Below are 14,925 nucleotides of genomic sequence, written 5' to 3'. Positions count from 1 at the left end.
AGAAAAACAGTGGGTAGAGAGATGGGAAAAGATAGTGTTTCATCAGCCTCCCTGAGCTGAGTTGGTGTTTAGAGAGATTTAATTAGCTACATGATTATTATTTTTATTTTGTATTTAAAAGAGCCTCACCATTTAAAATAGTATTATGTATTACCTTTGTCACCTATGCCAGTTTATGCCCGTAGCTCCTTTATGTATATACAGTTTATAGATACAACCACACATGCCTTAGATTGGCACTGTTTCTTGCTCCAAATGTACCTGTCTGTATCCTCAGAAAGGAAGCTCAGGTAGGGGGAAGGGGAGCTGGAGAGGGAAGTTCAGCATCTTTGGCTCCTCCTGAGTCACATTCCAGAGTAGCTTTCTTTGGGATTTTAAAATACAATAAAATCAAACAATATTAAAACATACACATACGAAAACACAAGACCTATATACATATTCTAAATATAAGGGAAGATAAAGATTTTTTATGGGGGGTAATTATTTTTTGTTGTTTTTTTAAATCATTTCTTTTATTTGTTCTTCTGTTGTTTCTAACTTTATTAAGAGAACCCCTTCATGAAAATTGTCAAAAATGAACCATTAAAGGTAGATGTATTATGCATTTGATCATGAATTTCCACCAAAGCATCCTTTAAATACAAGACTCAATGTTCATAAGAACTAAAGACATTTCTTGCATGTATTTCCAGTAATCATTCTGTAAGGATCTTGAATTAAACAGCATTGTAATCAGTATTTTGGTTCAATGTCCCGGAAAATACTTTTTTTGTTTTAACCATTCATTTGTTCATGCAGCAAATGTTTACAGAGTCTGTGCTGCATGCTGGTCACTCTTTTCTGCTGCTCTGGGCACAGCAGTGACACCCTAGTTCCTAACTCTAATCCTAAACCCTAACCCTAAACCCAAACCCTAACCCTACCCTACTGGAGCTTACATTCTAGTAGGGGAGAAAAATAGAAACCAGCACATATGCAATGAAGTTTAAAAAAAAAAAAATAAGGGTGTAGAATGGGCACATAGTCAAAAGTGTCTCACTCAAGGGACAAGCTCTGGAAAGAGATTCGAATAACGTGATCAACCCTTCGTGAATTCTGGGGCAAAACTGTAGCACAGAGAGGTTCTAACATAGAACTGAGCTCAGAGCACTCAGGAGGAAGGTGGGTTAGAGATGGAAGATTTTCTATGCTAGTTCTTATAAATAGACCACGGAACAGACCTTCCTAAATAGTAACTACTTTCCTCTCTACTTCTAAATTACACAGTGTGTGTAGCTGGTTTGAACTTCTTTGATTCTAATGCGTTGTTGATTTCCTTTCCAAAATATCTAATAAATTGAAGTCCCTGAGTTTGTTACAGCGCTCTTGTAATCTCCTAGGAAATAATGAACCACAGTACCAAACTCCGATTCAATGTACCAAAACAGCAATGCATGGAATGGTTCCTTATGACCTGAGTAAATGGAGTGTGCATCGTTAGGCACACAGCTTACTTTCAGAAAGTGACTTAGGCTTTGAGGAGAATCATGCTCAGCATGTCATTTTCGATGTTATTGTATAACAGAGGAAAATACGGCAAGGGGAAAGTATTAGTGGACGTAAAATACATTGCTAATAGCATCTGTGCTATTATTTGCCTTTTATACGAATAAAGGTCTGAAGTGATCCTTTCTTTGAATCGCATAGTGAACTTCTAGGTTATGATGGGGAAAAATGAGTGTTTACAAATGTATACATTTTTAATAATTTTTCTTTCAAGGATCTAAACCATGTTTTGTATTTTTTTTAAGGTGAGGGCCGTTCTTATCCGTAGCATTTTTCATTCAATCTAAATGACAGATGTTTGTTTTGAGAAAGTGAAATTAAGATCGACCCAAAAGGCAAATACACCTCTTGGGTATATCTGTTTGGGAGATCCGACTTGCAGGGTGACCATTCATTCTCCACATGTCCTGTTCTAGGAACATACGTGATGACAGTCACTGCTATAGATGCTGATGATCCAAATGCCCTAAACGGAATGCTGAGGTACAGAATCCTGTCCCAGGCTCCAAGCACCCCTTCGCCCAACATGTTTACAATCAACAATGAGACGGGTGATATTATCACAGTGGCAGCTGGACTTGATAGAGAAGTAAGCCAACCAAAAACTATCTGAATTCGTTTTTAATCTTAAGGGTATACAGTATCCCATGCAGTTTATCTCCAGGTAATCAGACGTCGACAGTATCATTCAATATCAATTTTTCAAAAAGAAATCTTGTTGTGCTGTTTTGACCAGACTCAAGTTGGTTAAGTGATGTGTGCATACTGGATAGATCGTGCTGGCCCGTGTACTATTTAGTGCGTAATCAACCAAGTCAATTAGATGTATCTGGTACCTAATTTTTAAAATCCTTGCCATTTTCTCAGTTTTCCCTTACAGTCAAAGGTTTTTGTGAGCAATTAAACTAAAAACCATGAACAAATAATGTGTGTATACATTTAGGATAATTTTTAATAGCCCTATTGTTTTCAAGATTTGTGTATTTGTTTTGCGGGTGGGGGCGGGGAGGGGCATAGGAAGATGGAGAGTGAGTCTCAAGCAGTCTCCATTCTGTGCATGAAGCCCCACATGGGGCTCGATCCCCCAACCTGGAGGTCGTGACCTGAGTCGAAACTGAGAGTCAAGTGTTTAAACGACTGCACCACCCAGGCGCCCAACAGTCATATATTTAAGAGGCTACAAATAACGTGTGTGCTGAGGTATTGTGTAGCTTTTCTGGATAGCCTGGTTTAGTAAAAAGAGATTATCTCCTTTATTAGAACTTGCCCCTTAACTCTAAAATTGACTTACTTAACAAGTTTGAAGACCAGCAATGGCATTAATTCTACTGACAAGCCATTAAAGGTATAAATGGAGAAAAACAGACTTCTGGCATGATTTTTGTTGAAAAGGCATAAAATGTTAACAGCATTGAAATACCATGTAGTGTCACAGTCTGAAAGGGGATGGGCTTTTCTTAATTCCCAATGCTCATCTCACTGTGACAGACCTCAACCCACATTCCTTCCACCAGGAATGATTTGCACCTTCTTCTTGTTCTTGAACCTTCCATTTCTTCATGTCTCAATTTAATCTGCACTTCTATCCTTTCCACAAAACCCCGCTCCTAATGAATCTTTTACACTCTTTCTCTATGCTGTTCTGGCCATTTTCTTAAGAGATTCTCAAGGTCATTATTGACCATCAGTAATCATATGTGAGTGAATTATCAAAGTACTTAACTCATAGACATTTGTGCTTTGTAGGTTTCTGGCCAAGCCCACTTTTACAGTAATGAGAACTCAGATTATGTATGTCAAAAGGAAACATTATGCTTACCATAATAAATATTATTGACAAGGATTTCAGGAGTTGGTTTTTATGACGTTTTATTTGCCTCAATAGAATTCACTTGAATTGGATCGAAGAAAACATTACTATTGCAATTAATTATATACGCGAGATAGTGCTAAAAGCGCTTTAATGAAGTAGTATGAACAAATAAAGTTTACTTTATTCACAACTAAACTGAGCTGAGAGCCTTACTTAGGAGTTAGATGTACACCTAGAATATTGTACCTATTAACTTCCAGGTGTGACCGATTCTTTTTCCAGGAATAATCCGTGCTGGAGATAGTTGAAATTTAGTATTTGTGGTAGTGCTTTTGTTCCATGATCCTTGGAACATGTGTGTCTTTTCACCTCTTCCAATATTGTATAATTCACAATTCCTAATGCCAGTGAGCTCAGCATGTGTGCATAGTTCGTTTGAGAATAGGAGATTTTTTTTTTTTTAAGATTTATTTATTTATTTATTTGACAGAGATCACAAGTAGACAGAGAGAGAAAGAGGAGGAAGCAGGCTCCCTGCAAAGTAGGGAGCCTGAGGTGGGGCTCGATCCCAGGACCCTGGAATCATGACCTGAGCCTTTAGAGGCTTTAACCCACTGAGCCACCGAGGTGCCCCCAAGAATAGAGGGTATTTTTTAACGTTCTCCCCTGAATGCCAGGTTGCTCACATACTGTGGAGGTATATAACTCATCCCCCAATAGGAATACTTCTCTCTCCTTCACACGGTCCTCGTGAGATACAGAAATGGGGCTTCATCATGTTTGCACACCGCGGTATTCTTATCGCATCGAGCCGGGCTGTTTGATGACAAGGAAGAGGCACTGAGAATTAAAGGTCGTTTTACGCCCACAGACCGGCCATATTTAAAAACCAGAAGGACTGCATTTAGTTCAGCGGATGAAAGCCTGACGTCGTACCCTAATCGTGGTTAGGTCTATTTCGCAGTGGACGGAAGCCACCGTGCCCCACATGAAACGAATGTGGGAATGGATTAGAAACGATAGAATCGTGTGTGAGAAATAGCTTCTTGACAGTGAAATTATTAAACACAACAATGAGTTACCAGAGAAAATTACAGAAAACCTTCCTTTTCTGAAAGTCATTTAACGGGGAAAAAAATGTATCTATCTCGGATGGTTTATGGTAATTCTGCCTGAGGCCAGGGATAAATTACTCTGGCTTCCTCAGGCCTGGTGCAGGCCTGAGTTTCTTTTATTTCTATTAGAATTCACAGTTTTCTCTCTGTCAGAAGTAATTTCAGTTGTCGTTCTCCCAGGATATATGACACCTATAAGTGACTGAACTCCTAATCGCTGAAATCCTTACTGAGATTCGGTTTTTTATTCTACTTTAATCTGTGGGTTTAAAAAAATAACATTTCTTCAGGTTGCTTTAACTTGGCTGTGCTTCTTCCTGGCACTTTCTTTTCTCTACCCCTTTCTCTTGGTGTCTATCACCTGCCCTTTTTTGGCTAACACTACTGATGACTAGCCCTCTGCTTCAGTGGGTGTAAATCCTGGGACTGCCTGCTATGGGCTATTTGACCTTCACTGTATTAACCTGAAACCTTAGTTCCCACATCTGTGATTGGGGATAAAAATATTACCTCCCTCATGGGATGGTTGTAAGGGTGAGGTAACACAAGGCATAACGCATTCAGCACTGTGCCCAATAAATATTAGCTATTGTTTTCCCTTGTTACCATCATAAATCCAGCCTGGGCATACTGGGTGAGCGCTATCATTTTGGCTCCTCCTACATCACCCGACATTCTATCATGGCAAAGATAGAATGATACTTCCTGTTTTCCACGTCTACTGATCCTTTCCGTTGCGCTCTCTGCTTCATGTTCTGCGTTCCACTGTGTTGGTTTCTCTTCCCTACAGGTTGCCTTCTAAAACCCAATAGTAGCTTCATAATCTGTAAACATGCTGAGTCTCCCCTGTGGTAAAATGACTCCCCACCACCACTAGGATGACATCAGAGCTCTGTAACATGGCGCTCCAAACCCTCTATGATACTGGTCCCAAAGCCTTCTTTGGTCTAACCTCCTGGGGTTCCTTGCCTCCTCTTGAGGAGCAAATGATGTCCAACACTCATACAATCACACACAACTCCTTGTACAAATCTTCTGTTCCTGTGATTTCCTCTGCCTGAAGAGCTCCTTTCCTACCTCTTTAGAGCAGGGGGACTCTGAGAGCCAGTCCCCAACTGCTCCCTGAGCACCCCTATTAGTCTCTGTATTCCCTGAGATGGGCAGAGACTATGTCACATAGACATTATATCTGCCTTCTTGTTCTCAGTATTTGGTGAGGCTCATGTGCTCTTTTTTACCCTGAATAGGAACCCTGAAGAAATGTTCACGTTATGTGATTTTCTCCTTGTTTTCCACACAGAGTCCTTGAAAGGACAGCCCACACTCTTGCTCAGTTCCCATTCCTTCCTCATCTTGACGTTTGGCTTTCTGTCTGCCTGCCCCACTCAGGATGCACATATGTCATGCACATATTCTCACTTAATGGAGGGCACTCATGTAGTGGAGCAATTAATGGTATAGACTCTGGAGTCACAGAGACCTGGGTTCAAATCCTGCTTCTCCTACTTATGGCTGGGTGTCATTGAGCAAGCTTCCCTGCCTCCCTAAGCTTTGGTTTCCTTATCTGGAAAATGAGGATTGAAAAAAAAAAATCCACCTGCCTTACAGGTAATTGTGAGGACTGAATATGATAATGTATACTGCTTAGCAGTACGTCTGGCATGTAGTTAGGACTTAGTCTAAAAAAATGTTCTTTTTCTTTCTTTCTTTCTTTTTTTTAAAGATTTTATTCATTTATTTGACAGACAGAGATCACAAGTAGGCAGAGAGGCAGGCAGAGAGAGAGAGAGGAGGAAGCAGGCTCTCTGCGGAGCAGACAGCCCGATGCGGGGCTCGATCCCAGGACCCTGGGATCATGACCTGAGCCGAAGGCAGAGGCTTTAACCCACTGAGCCACCCAGGCGCCCCTATTTTTTTTTTTCTTATCAAGCCCCCAGAAACTTGTCAGCATACAGTAAGCATTCAAAAAAAAAAAAAAAAAAAAAAAAAGAATTTAGACTCCAGAAACACAAGGTAGATGGTACTATCAGCTCCATTTCACAGGTGAAGGAACTAGGACTTCGCCTTTAAGAATTTCGAACAGGATCACAAACCTGTACTTATAAGTTCTCTTGACATTATTATTTAATTGTCCATCCCCTAACTCAGTGCATATAAAAGCAATCCATCATCACCCTCAATCTGTGAGTCCTGATCAATTTCCCATTTCATGTGACCAGTACCACCACCCCAGTCTCCCCAAGATCACAGTCTTCCTACCTTTACCATACACTGCCATCCATCCACCAATAAATTTAGTGATCGGTTTCATTTCAGTTTACCTCCAGAATGTCTTTTGCATTCATTCTTTGCCCCAGACTCTGATGACTGGTTTGCATGCCCAATTGAAGTCCGTGCATCACACCTTCCAACTCTTACTACAGATGCTTTGTACGTCTGCTCCTGTGATCCTTTAATGGCTTCCTCCATCACTTAAGGGTATCAAGGCCATCTCTGGGGTTACTCATTATTTTATCCAAGTAAATACTACATCACCCGACATCTAGTAGACATTCACGAAATGTGTGTCAACTGAATGAATGACCGCTATTCTCACTTCTTCATTCACTCATATCACTTTAGTTCAGTGTTTCAAAGTGTGGTGCCCAGGTGTGATGATTTTTATTGATACATGGAGGGATGCCTCTAGAGAAAACTGGAGACCACAAGTCTTCAGATGCTACTCCATCAGGTAGAGACTGCCAGAGTGCAAGGATTATATTGTATTTATTTTTACAGTTATATTTATGGGAGGTGATGCTGGTCTTCTATTTATGATAATTTAACAATAAATTAAGTTTCTTAAAAGGGAGTGAATGTCAAGATTAATGTTAAGTGACTCATGGTATAGAAATATGAGGATATGGCAGCATTGGGAAGATGATGTATGAATCACTGTAGTTTGGGAAACTGAGCTAGTTTTTACTCCCAGTATATGATTTAATGAGTAAATAACAGCTGCCATGTAAATAAGATGGTGGTTTTTTTCCCCCCAAACCTGGAAGGATTTCTGTATTGTAAGACAAGGCCCAGGATTTCTCTCCCATTCACCCATCCAACCACCAAGTCAAAAGCATTTATCACTTGCTTACTCTGTTCAGACATTAGGCTGTATACCAATGACACAAACATTGACAAGGCAGGGGCCTGAGAAGGGGTATGTGTTTATGTCTACATAACCAGGAGGTTATGGACGGGGAGTAGCCATATAAACTAGAAACAGTGATAGAGGTGTATACATGACAGTCCAACAGCTCTGCCTCCAGGACTGTCTGAAGTCATCTCTGAGGTGGCTTTTCCGTTTTGTATTTGCCAGGCTCAGGGTGACGGGAAGGGGACTGAAGCCCAGAGTTTCTCAACTGTGGCACTATTGACATATTGGATTGGATAAATGTTTTTTGTGGGGGCCTGTCCTGTATATCATAGAATGTTTAGTAGGATCTCTTGCCTTTATGGCCATCCATTAGATGTCAGTAACAGCCCCCAACTGTGACAACCAAAAATGTCCCAAAGAATGAAAAGTCTCCTTGGCGGGGGAGGGGCAAAATTACCTCCATTGAGAACCACCATTCTACCCTGAGGGAAATACGGAAGGCAGTGGTGTAGGGTCACAACAGGCATTTGAAAGTAAAATACAAAGAACTGAAGGTGTAGAATAAGTGGATGAAGGGTGATACATAACTTTGATAAGTTAAATAGATGAGTCACAGGGAGAGTAGGATTGATAGCAAACAGTTGAGTCGAGGTTTTACCCACCTAGAAGAGGAAGTAAGGAAACATTTTTAAGCAAAGTCCCCTTGATCAGATGTGGGATTGAGGATGGGAAGTCAAATTATTATGGAATCTAAATGTCAGTCATCTAGAACCAGATGCCCAGGGTCTAAATTAGGCAAGCAGCCCTAAATAGTTTGGTTGTCTAAAACAGGCTGTCGTGTCTTTCTTACTAAATGTAAGAGCATTTTACCAACCAAGCATTTGAAAATGGAGATCATATTATTTACCAAGTTGGATTTTTTTTTTTTTTGAAGAGACTTTGTATTTTAGAAATAACAATGTTCTTTTGTACCTTAAAGATTCTAAGACTAATTTAAAGTGGTAGGAAATTTCACATATTAGGTACTGATCCCAGTATTTCATCTCAGTGGAAAATTGTATATATTGTGCTTATATAATTTTAAAGTAGATATTATAATTTAAAGAGCAGACATTGTTAGCTCTATTTCCATACAATATCTGTGGGGTTTTTGTTTTTTTTTTTATCTTCTTTAACAACAACAGTAAGAAAAACCTCTTCCTTTTTTTGAAAATGTTCATCTGCTTCTTTGAATAGCAGCTAACAGAAATGGCATTTCAAAGTCATAACAAATTTTTGTTTTCATGATTTTCAGCTGGGAAGCTGAACTGAGTGCCCTATAAAATTCTCTCACTAACCATGAGAACATTAAGCTGAAATGACACTTGATTGGGAAAGGAAATCACTGAGAAATATTTTAGCCTATGTAAGCATTATGGTGAGGTGTTATGGGTTAAGAAAAAATATAAACAGCTCAGCTAGCACTGTTCCTTTTTTTGTTTTTTTTTAATTTGAATAAATGGTATTTTCTTTTTTAGGAAGACAAATAAATAACTGCTAGAGTTTAGCATTTGGGTGGACAGGAGACTTAAAATCAGATGTGTGGGGTTTGGCTTTTTCTCCTACCCGTTTCTTCTTCCTTGCCCTTCCCACTAACAACTAAATCAAAAGTTACAATTTGTGTCTGTTCTAGCCAAGCTCCAGAAATCCCTTAAGAATGGCCATTCATAATGTTACTTATATTTAGAATCAAGGAAAACTGTACTTTGCCGTGACAGTTTATTTTTGTATGAAGAAGTGAGTTTTGTTGTTGAGAAAGCTTTAACATTTATGAAAAAAAATCTATATTTTTTATCTGTGCCAATTTCCACAGAGATTTCCAATGATTTTAGAAAATCATTTTGGTTAAGTTGTCCTAATATAAAGTGTATTTGTCAGTTAGTACTATAGACTTCTCAGACAGTCTCCAGATATTCTCTTAGATAGAGTGCAGCTTAATTTGGCTCCCCCTTTTAAAAATTCAGTTCGGATGGTGCACCTGGGTGGCTCAGTCCATCAGGTGTCTGACACTTGGTTTTGGCTCAGGTTAGGATCTCAGGGTCATGAGATCAAGCCCCGTATCAGGGTCTGAGCTCCGCTCAGAGTCTGCTTGAGATTGTCTTTCTCTTCCTCACCCCCTCCCTGCTTCTCTCCCTGCTAGCTCTCTCTTAAATAAACTAATAAATAAGTAATTTAAAAAATTCAATTGGAATTTAAAAGTAGTGATACCTGTTTGGTAATGAATAATGACTGTCTATATCCAGATGTATCTGTGTCCCTCATAGGTATATGGGCATAAGGAGCATTAGGCCAAAATGGAAATCTTTTGAGTGTACAAATATTAAGCACTACTATGTTCCTTAGTTACGAATAAAGACATAAACATAAACCCTATAATTGGGTTTTAACTTCACTTAAGAATATATCTCTGCATAGTTAGTTGTAAATTGTATGTACTGGTGGAAAGTAGGAGAAAATACTCTATAATCCTGTTGTAATAGAACATATATGAGACCATCTTAAAAGAAAGCATAATCTGTAAAATGAAATCTGTGAAATGAAAATGTAAAATGAAATGTGTGTATATACACACACACACAATCAAGATTTTTCATTGTCTGGAGTATTCTAAACTGGGGAGAAACTAACATATGAGAAAGTAAACACAAACCAAGTGACTTGAACGCTTGATCACAGTGTTGTGAAGGGGGGAGTTTGAGATCAGATGGAAGTGTCAGCTTCCCTGTGAATTTCACACATCTGCAATGTGATCTTTTCCGCAAGTAAAGGTGAAAATATACAGTCGCCTCTCTCCAGACAGAAACCAGGTCTTTGCTTCTCAAGCTAAAGTCGGCTCCACTTGGGAACTTTCAAGCAATGTTAATCAGAATGAATGATGCTGAGCTTTCTGTGTGTAATAAAGAGCTACTTACAAAACAACTGCTGTGTCTTCTTGAGGAATTAGTTTCATCTAAGATGTGATATTTTTGTCTTTTTAGAAAGTGCAACAGTATACATTAATCATTCAAGCTACAGACATGGAAGGCAATCCTACATATGGCCTTTCAAACACGGCTACGGCTGTCATCACGGTGACAGATGTCAATGACAATCCTCCAGAGTTTACTGCCATGACAGTAAGTACAGACTGTCACTCAGAGAATTTAGGTCTGTGGTCCATTACTGAGAAGTTTTGTCATGAATAATAAATGCATTAAATAGAGGTAGAATTTGCTTTTCCTCATCGTAGACTGGCTACTCTCTCAGACGTTTGCTGTCACCAGGACTTTTAAATGAGGCGCCTAAGTAATTTGTTTTCTCCAAGTCTCCCAGGTCCACTGATGAAGTTGTTAAAATATGCCACCTGGAAGAAATGGCCTAAAAATATTTTGTGCTGTTATAACAGAAAATTTATAAATATTTTCAGGTGCAGGAAACTGAACGGATATTACATGACTGATTTATGCCACTTTGTCTAGCATATAGATACATTATCTCTTGAGGAAAATTATTTCCCTCCGACAAGTCCTTTTCTCCAGCCCTGAATTAATCACCCAGATACTCACAAATGGATACTAATTTTAATATTAATGAAACTATAACATCATTTGGAAGAAATTTTGACTGCTGAGAAAAGTGATAGTATTTTTAAAAGTTAAACATAAATGCTGTGATTACGTGTATTAGCGATTTCCTCATTTAGTGTGGGTAATAAAGATTTAATGGAGCAGTAAAATCAGGGCAGTGTGGTCATCAAGACGCCCTGTCCTTCACCGGTCCATGTCGCTCCTCTCGACCGAGGTTTTTTTTTCTTGCAGTTCTATGGTGAAGTCCCTGAAAACAGGGTAGATGTCATAGTGGCGAATCTAACTGTGACGGACAAGGATCAGCCCCACACGCCGGCCTGGAATGCCGTGTACAGGATAAGCGGCGGGGATCCTACGGGGCGCTTTGCCATTCAGACGGACCCAAACAGCAATGACGGCCTGGTCACCGTCGTCAAAGTAAGTGCCCTTGGGCCACTCATCTCTCTGACCGGCAGCCTGCATCGACCAGTACGTGCTCCCTAGCCTGTAGTTCCCTTTTGAATTTTAGGTTCCCCCCCACCGCCGCTTCAGACAGCTTTAAATCTGGAATTAATATATTTTGGGGAGGCCCCATTTGTTTTTCGGTGTTTTTTGGTTCAGTTTACGTGGAGGCTACCTTGAGGCCAACATAGATATTCTCACCTTGTCTCTGGGAGACAGTTGTGTTTCAATCGTTTTGGACAATTGTAATATTCTGAAGACAGGACTGTCCTCCACAGTGTTGACTGTAGGTGTAGTTAGATGTGTTCGTGGTACGGCACATCCTCAAGTATTGGGGGGGTCCTTTTTTAATTTAAATTGAATTAATTAACATATAGTATAGTATTAGTTTCAGAGGTGGAGTTCAGTGATCCATCAGAGGCATAGAACACCCAGTGTTCTTTCCATCAAGGGCGCCCTTAATGCCCACCCCCCAGGTACCCCTTTCTCCTACCCGCCTCCCCTCCAGCACCTGCAGTTTGTTCCTTATGCTTAAGAGTCTCTTCTTAGTATTTTTAAAATCCTGTTTTCTTTATCCTCGGTGTGTTTCTTTCACTAACCAGAATCGTGCCGTGCGTATTGTTCTTTGGTGGCCTTGCTGGACGTGTTCTCAGCCGAGCACACTCCTTTTATCCATGATGTATCCCACAGATCCAGTGTCACTATTTGGGTTGCTTCGTTCTGCTCTTCCACTGAGGCCCACTTTTGTGCACAGACTTGAGCACAGGGGCTGGAATTTGAGGGGAGAAGTGTCCGTCTGTGGTGAAGGCGTGTTGACTTGGCACTAAGCAGGTGGCAGGCCTTGCACACTCACTCGGGCAGGACAGTGACTGGGCTGCGAATTTGGGACCCAGAGGTCGATGGCATCCTGGGTGACAGGAATGTGGGGTTTTGCTTTTAACTTTTGTTTTTCTGGGAGACTCTATCTCTCCTCCTCTTCTAAATGAAAGCCTTGCAGGATGGAGTATTCTTGGCTCTAGATTTTTTCCTGTCAGCTGTGGGAATTTATCATGCCACTTTCTTCTGGCCTGTAGAGTTTCTGTTGAAAAAGCCACTGATCACCACATGGGGTTTCTCTTGTATGTCACTGCTTTCCTTTCTCTTGCTGCTTTTAAAATTCTCTCATTATCACTACTTTCGGCCACCTTATTTACTTTGTGTCTTCGTGCAGACCGCTCTGGGTTGGTTTTGTTGGAGGCTTCTCTGCGCCTCCTGGATCTGGATTTCTCTTTCCTTCCCCAGATTCAGAAAGTTCTTAATATTCTTTCTTCAGACAAAACTGCCCCCTTTTCTCACTTTTCTCATTCTGGGATCCCTATCATGCGAATTCTACGCTTGATAGTGTTGCTGAGTTCCCTAGGTCTGTTCTCATTCTTTGTATTGTTGTTCCCCTCTCATCTGCTCAGCTTGATTACTTTCCAAGACCCTGTCCTCTAGGTGGCTGATCCATTCTTCTACTTCCTCTTGTTTGCTATTTATTCCAGGTGGTCTATTTTTATTTCCATTTGGTGAGTCCAGTAGCTCTATTGGTTCTTTAAAGGCTGCTCTCTCTTGGTGGGGGCTCTCGTGGAGGTTCTGCACTCCTTTCTCAATTCCAGTGGAAGATCTTTATGAACATTACTTTAAATTCAGTATCAGACATGTCTCTTATCTCCATTTTGCTTAGGTCTCTTGCTGTGATTTGTGTCTGTTCTTTCATCTGGGACATACTCCTCTGTATCCTCATTCTGTCTATTGCTGGGTCTGTTTCTCTGTGTTAGGAAAGTCAGTGACGTCTCCCTCACTTAGAAGTAGTGGCTTAATGATGAAGAGGTCCCACAATGCAATGCCCCCTTTTCCCCAGAACCTGGCACTTCAGGGGTGTCTCCTAGGTGTACTGCCCCAGGGGTGTCCTACCGTTGTGGTGGACCTATGTTTGCTTTCATCCTGCCTGTGATGGCTCTCTGCCTGTTGTGGGCAGAGTCTGGTCCCCATGGTGTTAGTGGGCCAGTCAGAGGCCACACTGGGCTTGAGTTGAGCCAGACCAGGCATTTACCAGAGATGAAGTAGCCCCGAACTGCCGGCACTTTCCCTGTGTTGTCCCCGAGAAGCTTTTGGTGGTGGGTGGGGCCAGCAGGCAGACTGGCATGTGGTTGTCCTCCCCTCTCCCCTGGCAGGACTGTCTCTGGAGTGGGTGGCCCTCCTCTGGGCTGCTCACAAACTGTCAGGCTTGTGGCAGTGCTTCGATGGAATTTGCCAAGAGCGATCGGAGGAGGTGGGTCTGCTCCGCTGTGGCCTCTTGTCTATGTCAGGCCTCAGAAAGTCAGTTCTCCCACCTACCTGTTTGCTTTCCGGGTTATCTATGCTGATGGGGGTGCTCTCCAGGCAACCACGCTGCAAGAGCTGAGCCCGGGATCCTCCTCCTCTGCCATCTTCCCAGCAGTCTTTGCATCCTGAAGTATCAATCACCGATTGATAGCTCTTAGGAAGGATGCTGCACACCTATTATTCTCAAGGTGCCCTTTGAGTATTGACTCAGAGGACAAACCCAAAATCATCACAAAAGTAAAAGGGGATGAGTCGGGACAAACAGTGCCTGCGTTTTGGAAAATATTGTGAATTTATACTCCTGTTTTTAAATGCTATATTCAAGACTTTAAAAAATTAGTTCTTTTGATCTTTAATTGTCAAAAACAAAACAAAACAAACACTGAGTGCTGGAAGTAAGGGGATGTTAACTTCACGTGTAATAAATACATAGCTTAGAGCTAATGAAATCACTGAAAGAATTCTATTCTATTTTCTTCCTTTCTTTTTTCTATTTTATTTTCTGGCTTCTATACTGTCTTATTTAAAATAGTTGAGAAAGGGAAGTTGAATTGGTGATTTTAGAGTGAGAGAAAAAGAAACTCTGTGTTTGAAGGTTTTAAGGAGTGGTCTAGGGTAGGAAACTAATAATGGGACATTTTCATTAGCTTTGCTCCTAATCCTTCCTAGACCAACTTTAAGGGCAGGAGAGATCGCTAAGTTCTTTTTTTTCCCTCAAATTCTTATGGCACAATAATTTGTAATCTGCACCCACACTAGAAGGTGATTAGGGGAAATCAAGGGTAAAATAAAAGTCCAGTCTGATCACTTGACCCCTGGTAACTTCTCTGTTGACAGTAGGATTCAGTGGAAATTTGGAAGTTAATATTTACACTATGAGTTATTTCTGCATTGCCTTTACCTAAAGTGTTGTTCTTATATTAG

The 14,925-nt window shown here is 40.7% G+C and overlaps 1 protein-coding gene across 1 annotated transcript in view; it reads left to right on the top strand.

Moving 5' to 3' along the window:
* CDH2 (cadherin 2) overlaps positions 1–14,925 on the top strand; it is a 209,086-nt gene that overhangs the window by 158,859 nt on the left and 35,302 nt on the right. The window contains exons 7-9 of the mRNA XM_059409398.1: positions 1,965–2,137; positions 10,627–10,764; positions 11,446–11,631. Of these exons, the coding sequence (XP_059265381.1) occupies positions 1,965–2,137; positions 10,627–10,764; positions 11,446–11,631 (497 nt within the window). The remainder of the gene's footprint in view (positions 1–1,964; positions 2,138–10,626; positions 10,765–11,445; positions 11,632–14,925) is intronic.

This window comes from Mustela nigripes, chromosome 8 (genome assembly GCF_022355385.1).
Source record: "Mustela nigripes isolate SB6536 chromosome 8, MUSNIG.SB6536, whole genome shotgun sequence".
NCBI lineage: Eukaryota > Metazoa > Chordata > Mammalia > Carnivora > Mustelidae > Mustela > Mustela nigripes.
The sequence above is the reverse complement of the archived record's forward strand: the minus strand, read 5'-3'. Positions and strand labels throughout refer to the sequence as shown.